Here is a 9,133-nt window from a genome sequence, read left to right as displayed (position 1 = left end):
GATATGGCTGGATTAAACTTCAAAAGGCAATGATGTCATTGAATAAATATGAGCGATGCACATTTCAAGTCAAAACGCGGCTCGGATGTCTTTATTTGAATGTATCTGAAGGGAACCGACTGTCCTCAGAAACGTGTCGTTGGCATTTTAATTTCATTTTACCTATAATTCCTGATAAAGCAGCGTTTATGAGCGCTAGCTGCTTTGTGTACAGCCGTTACCGGAGAAACCGCAATATTTCAGCGCTCCTAAAGCGCCACCTCATGGCAGAGAATTAATTTGTATTTCCAGTAAGCATTCCTTGCTGTTTATGGTCAGATCAATGCAAATATCAACTCATGTTTTGACGCAGCAAACACATAAAAAGAAGTTAATGTGCCTTCTAAAAATCTAAACAATTAATACAGTAATATTCATACGTTTTAAATTGACAATAATTTATATGCTTGACTTTTCATAAAAATGGTCTAAAGGCTGAAATGCTGTTGTATGAGATTTTTGTTTTTGTGAAAACCTGTATCTGAACTGTAAATCATGTAATTTTATAGCTCAATACTGTATGTTACCATAGACATTGTCCAACCCCACTCATACTGTGTTCATTTTACTTGTGCAGCTCTTAAAATGGATCACAAATTGCCTTAAATTTATTTAAAAAAATTCTGCAGATACACTGTAAATAGTGAAATTAAATGCCTTCCTTCATATTTGTTGATATTTGCGTATTGAAAATATTTTTGATTGACATTTAAACTCCTATCTGATTTTCTATATTTAAAAAAATATATATATTTTTTTTATTTGGGCTAGTTAAATTAATTTTCGGGCTACCAAAATCTGAAGAGTACCTGCCCGAAGGGCTACCAGGGATTTTGAAATTTTGCGAGCCCTGGTATGTTAACACTGCTCTGCTGCTAAATGTCGTGAAGGCCCCTCCAACTCAAAAAGTATCTTTTAACAGATGAGGACTGAACATATAAAACCTGAGACATACAGTGACCTGACTGACATAATGAAAAGAATGAACAGAGAGAGCAGGGATGTGTGTGTGTGTGTGTGTGTGTGTTGTGGGTGTGTACTGACCTCTTCGTTGAGGTTGCTGACCAGGAGCACTCCGCCAGGTCCCGTATGTCCAGACAACGCCACCCTCCCTGCTGCTGCCGCCGCTGCTGCTGCTGCACTCAGAGGGCTGATGGCCCCTACAGAGAGAGGAGAAGAGAGGAAGGACCGTGTCAGCTCACACAACCCAGAAGAGCCTACTGCTCAGCATCTCAGTCGGATCTGCCCTGTGGCCATGCATTCTACCTGTCTGCACCCACCACACCAAGCACATCCAGTTACGCAGCCAACACCACACACCTCGGGCAAACCCACATCCCAGAGTCAATATCTGCCGCTAGGCAGATCGCTATCTGAACCGATTTCACACAGACTGGCACTCTAGAGCAATATCCGAACAAAATTGCTTTTTGGGCCCTCTCTGCTCTCTGTAGTTAGCCACTCAATAGGCCGCTCTGCTTTAGCTAAAGGGAACTCGTGTTTGGCAGTTTGGATTGCCAGTCTGTCTGAAATACGGGTCCCTAATTAGTGTGCGTGTCAATCTATTACGTCAGGCCCATAATGCAGAATGGAAGGGCTTATTGTTGCAGCTTCAGATTTATGCTTTGACAAATAACGACACTGTTTATGAATCCTGCATGTCAAGTCAGGACAAATGGTTGGGGTGGTTTCAACATGAAAGCCCTGCCAATTCTGACAGCACTGGAAAAGTCCCTGTCCTTCAGAAGGAAGAGCGCATTCAAGTAGGGTTAGAAAATCAAAAGGAAAAAGGAAAGTAAATGGAAGAATAGGTACCTAGAGAAGATGGAAACCCTCCACCACTAGAGTAGGAAGTTACCATTCCAGAGGGAGTACCTAAGGAGAACGTGTACAGTCAAAGTCTTACGGGATCAAACACAGACTGGGGGCCGTGGAAGCGGCAAAAATGTAAAGCAACGTGTTTGAATGGCACATCAATTAGACGGGATTGCATTTCAGGCACCATTGACCCATTTTCCACTAAGAACTAGAAAACTCTCATGAATCACAATAGAGGGGAAGCATTCACACCTCTACCCTGCTCTGAAACTGAAGCTATGCAGACAGGAGATGATGATGCATGTCAGAGAATGACAGGAAAGATGGGTCTTAAAGGTGTGATTGAGCAACGATTGTGTTTGAAGCACACGCGAGAGCGTTTTTTAACTTACCGAGCAGGGAGGTGGAATCTTTGCTGAGAGTGGCAGCCACAGACGGGTCCACGGGCGGTTGACCGTCTCCTGCGGGCAGCTCTGGCCGGGTGTAATCCCGGCTTTTGTCATTGTTGTATTTTACATTCAGGTTGACCAGCTTGGAAAAGTCGATGCGCAAAGTGCAGCAGGAGTTGTATATGTTCTGGCCATCCAAGGACTTTAATGAAAGGAAGCAAAAAAGAGAGACGGAGGATGAGAGCAAGACATTTGTTATTCTATGACATGGGTGAATAAGGATAAGAATAATTACAGCCAGCACGTAATGTAGGGCCCAGGCTCAAAGTAATAAAAACGCTCCTCTACAAGTAATGACAACTGCAGTCATTTCATCACATAAATGAAAGAAAGGTACTAAACCAACATATGACTGGATCATAATTTGCCTGTGGCCATAACCATCACATTAAAAATCTCATAACAGTGCTTTGGCACATCATTACACATTTATAGATTTTGCAGTGGTTTCAATCCTCCTCTTCGTTCACTCACCAGTTTGGCCTGCTGGGCATTTACTGGGTCACTGAACTGCAGAAGAGCCTGGAACTGATTATTTTTGGTAAATGTGATTATCTTCATGACGGTCCCAAACTTGGAGAAGATCTAAGAGAGATCAGTGCAAAGTCCTGTTAATTCAGAGTCATGAGAGTAGAGACCTGCACTCCCGCAGGAGTACCGCGGGACCACCGCGGGACCCAATGCAACAGGGTGTTAACCTAAGATTAATGAATGTTCAGAATCGCATTCTGCCATGCCAAACCATGCACGCAGCAGCCCATGCTTGTTTTTCTGTTAAAAATAACAGTGGTTTGAGAATGTTTATGCTGGGATGTGTGGAGCTTAGGAGATGTTACAGAACCATTTCATGTAAATGTCTTCGATGTACTGAAAAAACTATATAGATTACTTTCATGCGGGCTTTTGCAGGCGGAAGCGTGACAAAACATGAATGTTGCGGGCGGGAGCGGGACCAGATAAGATATATTTCTGCGGGAGCGGGCAGGCGTGGGACAGAATCTTGCGGGAGCGGGACTGAAAAATCCGTCCCGCGCAGGTCTCTACATGAGAGTGTAAAAATACATTCGGCTGTTTTTTTTTAAACTGCAGTTTATTCCAGATGGATGCCTGCTGTGGCCAGTGACCTGTTGGAGGACGTCCAGGGTGACTGGGTAGAACATGTTGTCGATGATTATTCGCAGTACTGGGCTGGGGGCAGGCGTTAACACACTCTCGCCGGCCGCCGAGCTTGGAGAGCCACCCTCCTGGACCGCGGACACCGCCTGTAGCACAGCCTGAGCTCGCTTTGGAAGGAAAGCAAGGGAACCGATTAGGACTAGAACTACGCTAATTACACACTTCTGTTGCTGATAGCATTTTAGTTCTGAAAAATTAAAACAAGGAGGAGTGCATTTTCTAACCTGGTTGAGCGCACTGTCAGTCTTGAGCTCTTTGTGGTTGGAGTACTGAATGAACACTGGGACATTACGCACTTGAGGTGTAACAGCTGTGTAATAGTTCACCATGGTAACAGCTGCTTCCTCTGTTCCTAGCTCCAAAAATGCCTAATTGAGGGAAAATGTTCAAAATGAAGAAAGAAGCTCTTTTTCCAAATGAATGAGCAAAAACTTTGTTCACCCAATTTGAAAAACAGCTTTAAAAGGTCATGAAACCCCGTTTCAGCATTGGTTAGTTCTCACTACAGTTTTAAAAAATGCTAAAAAAGTGGGCGTGGTGCGCAGCGGAGCGGAGGGGGAAGAGGGGAGAAAGACAACACACACAGCTTCGGGTTCAGACAGTTTCATTTCACTCTCATCGAGTTAAAAACACAAATAAATGCACAGCCATTTGCACTCTGCATCGAAAACATATATATGAATGCGCTGTTGCACCTCTGAACTTTTTAGGCTTATTCTGCTGCGTTTATATAAGCATTTTGACGGCTTGTGTCACAGAGCTGTAAAACGGTTATACTCACTAAGTGAAACGCGTTTGTGCCGAACTCTTATTACAAAGCAAAAACAAACATTCTCCTTCCTTTGATCCATGAACATTTCTCTCAGTTAATGAACGCAGTCTCACAGTCTGAAGCATCCGTCATAGCAAATCAACACTTGCTGTTGTGAATAATTAAGCGAAGCGTCTTCTCATAGGATAAGAACATGCAGTCTCATGAATATTTTAATAGACACCGATGTGTCATCGATGTACTATAGTCCTTTGCCACGTCACAAATTGTAACGTCAACACGATGTAGATTTTAAATTTCCCCTCTCACAAGAGTCACCTAAGAAGGGAATTCCCCCCATTTTCAAAAATGAAATTCAGGCCCTGAATAAATGTCTATAAATCCTGATTGGAGCATCACTATAAATAGTTATAAATGATAAAAAGACGGCTTTAAAAAGATCGGTATCAGTGATCGGTATCGGCAGATACTGCTTTCTGTGATCGGCCTCAAAAATCCTGATCAAAGCACCCCTACCTTTTATGCATCCACAGTGGGGGGAAAACATCTGTACACTTTACACTGGAGAAAAACATGGATTATCATATGTTTACTTAAAATTTATTTAGAGAGAAGTATTATTTTTTCCTGTTTATGCCCAAAATAGGACTGAGTGCACATAACTGAGCCCTAAACACATATAATGTCTGTTTCATTCATACTGGACACCAGAGGGTGCCCTCTCACAGAAACTCTAAATATGCATCACAGATGTGATGGAGCTCATAATGCTCCAGGAAATCCCTAATATTGACAAAGGTATCTAGCTATCACTGTGATTGAATAAAAAGGAAATAGAAATGCTTGAACTGATCTTGGGTATTTTCATAATAAAAAAAAAAGTAAATTTATAATCCAGTGCTAATCGACAAGCCTTTATTACAGTATAGAACATATTCTCTACCTTTGCGATTCAATATTCGCATTAAATTTACAAAACAAATAAATCAATGGAATTAGGAGTGACCCCGAATAGTCGAAGATTCGATAGGATGAGCCTGATTCGACTACCACAAAACAAGGATCATGCCATTTAGGCTATACGGGGGTGCTCAATGTCGGATTTCAACTACAGGTTTTCTCCCAATAAGTTAATATACAGCTTATTATGATAATGCTGTAAATAAGAATGTGAAAAAGAAGGTTTTAATAAATATTTTTAACATGCGTAAATAAATCCAACCACTGCTGTGACAGATTTAAGTTTCGCTTTCCGTGATCCATGACCGACAGAGGAGCGCCAGGGATTTAAATCTTTAACAACACTCAAATTCACACAGGCAGAGTGAAAGACTGGATTTTTCGATCAGGTAGGGCACAAAATTTCAAAACATTTCAGCTGGTTCTAATTTGATTTTTGGACGCTGTGAACATAGGCGCCGAAAAATTTGAGATATTATCTATTCACTATCATACTGGCGAAACTCATCTGGCAAACTATCCAAAGCATATCTTTGTTTGCGCTCTGGAGAAAATTAAAAGTTTTATTTTTGTCCAGTGCAAGCTTGCAAATCCTCTCATTATAAACAAAACTTTATGAGATTGCGCTAAGACGACGAGGGACAGCTTTTTAGTGATTTTAAATGGAGTGCTCTTTGTGTGCTTTCTAGGCTATATATAATCCAATTAAGAATTTTTATAAAACTTTTACTTTTCGGCCACATACACGCTGCAAAGTTTCAGGAATGGCATGCGCATATTTATGCGGGATTCAAACTCGAAAGAGCAATGGACGGGACAAAAATATACGTGAAAATTTATGTGCATTAAAGTTAGAGCACACTTTCTAAAGCATCCTCGGTATTTAATTCTGGAACCGGGCCTGGATAAAACTAGCTGAGTTTGAGCAGTTTTCACAGCAGCTCATATTTATGCGATCGCATAAAGTTTTATGTGGTAGTAGGCTATGCTTCAAAGCCGGAAAAATTAGCAGGATTTGTTCATTTCCCCCGTGAAAATCTTTATACAGTTATAGTAAACATGCACATGGGCTTCATCGAATACTTCTTGCATCTGTTGATTTCATCTTATGTGTGGATTATTTGGTTTTATTTTGTGCAAATCTTCAGTTTCATCAGCTCTTATAAGTAATAAACAACAAGATATGTGGCCAGCCAAAGTTAACTATCTATTAATCAAAACATAAACATTATTTACCCCGTTTACGTCTGCGAGGCATCCGTTACACATTTTTATGACTGTCGAATGTAATGTATTTTGCGCCCCCCCCCCAAACATATGATTTCACTATCAGTCGACTATCGGCAAGATTCAAAAATTCTGATTCGACTATGCAAATCCCTAGTCAGGGACACCTGAAAAATGTGTCTTATATAAAATGGATTTAGATTAGATAAAAAGTGCATTAAAGGGTTAGTTCACCCAAAAATGAATAACTCTGGGAGAAGTATTGTTGTATAAATTATGTTATTATTGTTTTATTCTCGTAGTTTCGTAAAATTTTAGTTGAACCACTGATGTCACATGGACTATTTTACCGATGTCCTTGCTACGTTTCTGGACCTGGGAATATTGCAGTTGCATTGCTGTCTATGGGAGGGTCAGCGAGCTCTCAGATTTTATCAAAAATATCTTCATTTGTGTTCGGAAGATGAACAAAGGTCTTACGGATTTGGAATGAAATGAAGGTGAGTAATTAATGACAGAATTTTCATTTTGGGGTGAACTAACCCTTTAATAGACAGACAGTTCCTGCCCTTGATTATGATTGGATGAGCCACATTTGAAACTGTAACAAAATGCTCTTTAAACACACACCTGTGACCTTATTACAGGAGTATTACTGTGCCACTACATCTGAGTGTTGCTGTGTTGATAAATGTTATCTGAAGAACTACATTTGTTGGCAAAAGAATTATAATTTGTTATCAATAAATCTTTATATTTTTGTTGCTGTGTGCATATTTTATGAAACCTTGCCAGGTACATGCGACCATTTTATAAAAGCAATAAGCCCTATAAAGCCAAGGATTTTAGTGATTTAAGAGCAGCTTAGGGGGTTTAGCTGTTCTAAAATAGTTGTAAGGCACAGCTTCTAGGGCTTATTGCTTTAAAATGGTACTACATTCTAGACACGCAATAGGGGCATGTAGAATTTTGTGATTGACAAAGTTCTCAAACCTCTGGCCATTCTGTGGAGTTTTCATTTTTTGTATTCATGTAGGCACAGTTTTCGGTTATCAATTTCACACAAAAAAAATCTATACTGATTGCACCCAATTTAGAGTTTTATTCCCCCTCTTACCAGTGACTGAAGAGTTTGGACTGTTGTACAGACTGCCAGACAGCAATTCATCTGAGCTTCTCTAGAAAGACACAGATGTACACTGCAGATTCAGTAAATCATTCAAATGATTAAAATGTTGATGAGTCATATAACTTTACATCATTCCATTATGGACATTCCCCCCAAATAATATGGACCTGTGTGGATGGTTCCACTCTCAGATTTTTGCATACATTTTGATAAAATATCTTAAAATTACGTTAAAACAAGAAAAAAAACACTTACCTTCACACCAACTGCAACATCGCTTGCAATGCTGTAGAGAGAAAATATAAAAATGCCTATAAATTCTGGGCTGTTTGTTCTGTTACACTGTCGAAACACATTGATGTCACGACTGAACACAATGTCATCAATAACGTACACTAATTTCTCATTTAACGTTACAAATATTACAGTATAATAACAAAATGTAATATTTTAAGGAACACTTAAGTGTGGTCAGTATTGTCAGCAGTTTGTTATACGAGGCTTAATAATGCTTGTATAAACCTGAGTTGAAAAGCAAATTATGCATAATAAAGTCGTATTCAGTAACGACAAATTAATATTCAGCTCGTGGAGGGGAGTGACCGTTACATTTCAAACAAAGGAAATCGGACGCGCCCGCCGCGAAGCAACAGTACCGTTAGCAGCGGTGCTACACTACATTACACGTCCCTGTTGATAATATAATACGAAACAATTCACAGACTGAAATTAAATTATTCAGAACGCTGCTATTTGATATTCTGTATACACATCGCATCTATTTAGCGGTAAAATATGATCTGCGGAGCTCGCATGCGTTTGTTATCATTAGCCAACATTGGTTTATGCATCAACAGTCTGCGCGAGCGGCCTTGTCAGAACGCTTAAGATTGCGACTAAACTCGTTTCAGAATGAACTCAAGCTACTAAAAACTGCATATTTTTTTCTCTTTTATTCTATAAACAACGCAGTCTTACCTGTCCATTGCAGGGAAAACGTTCTTCACGGTGTGATACCGATCGCAGGAGCAGAGGAGCCTTGGCTTCAACACACGCGCGTAACTATGCGAAATGGAGGAGAGTCTGTTATTCACGGAGTCACCCGAACACTGCCGAGACACAGCCGAACCGACGAGCAGATAGCCTACTCAGAGCGATCTGGGTGACTGATATTAAAAGTTCATCATCAAAAACAACAATAAGAAAAAAAAATCATCGTTTTCTGCAGCATAGACAGCTACATTATAATTGTTATCAAAGACTTCCACCCTTATGGAAATCCTGGAAACAATACACAATTATTACTGATTTCCGTGCTTGGAAATATCATGGAAACAGGGACATAGCATCTGGGTATGCACGTGCATATGGGCCCGGGCTGAGTGTGAGGGTTTGAGGTTGGTAGCTACCAAGTTGAAAAGACTGTGTCACATCTGTATCATATCTAGCTTCAGCAACACCTGCACATTTTAATTATTTTCTTTCATTTTAATAATTTTTTATTGAAAGAGAAAGTCTAGCGAAAGTTGCCATTCTTTCCCATGACAATACACAAAGTCTTAA

General features: G+C 40.1%; 1 protein-coding gene across 1 annotated transcript in view; it reads right to left on the bottom strand.

The window, feature by feature from the left end:
- Positions 1-8,644, bottom strand: part of LOC107710599 (polypyrimidine tract-binding protein 2) — a 14,191-nt gene extending 5,547 nt beyond the window's left edge. The window contains exons 1-9 of the mRNA XM_016515410.1: positions 8,549-8,644; positions 7,826-7,856; positions 7,530-7,619; positions 3,707-3,850; positions 3,431-3,589; positions 2,781-2,891; positions 2,250-2,448; positions 1,855-1,914; positions 1,084-1,199 (exon numbers count right to left, since the gene is read on the bottom strand). Coding sequence (XP_016370896.1) covers positions 1,084-1,199; positions 1,855-1,914; positions 2,250-2,448; positions 2,781-2,891; positions 3,431-3,589; positions 3,707-3,850; positions 7,530-7,619; positions 7,826-7,856; positions 8,549-8,556 — 918 coding nt within the window. The 5' untranslated portion in view covers positions 8,557-8,644. The remainder of the gene's footprint in view (positions 1-1,083; positions 1,200-1,854; positions 1,915-2,249; positions 2,449-2,780; positions 2,892-3,430; positions 3,590-3,706; positions 3,851-7,529; positions 7,620-7,825; positions 7,857-8,548) is intronic.
- Positions 8,645-9,133: the final 489 nt, after the last annotated feature.

Source organism: Sinocyclocheilus rhinocerous, unplaced genomic scaffold (genome assembly GCF_001515625.1).
Source record: "Sinocyclocheilus rhinocerous isolate Xijiao unplaced genomic scaffold, SAMN03320098_v1.1 scaffold507, whole genome shotgun sequence".
NCBI lineage: Eukaryota > Metazoa > Chordata > Actinopteri > Cypriniformes > Cyprinidae > Sinocyclocheilus > Sinocyclocheilus rhinocerous.
This window is presented reverse-complemented; position numbering and strand designations above follow the sequence as displayed.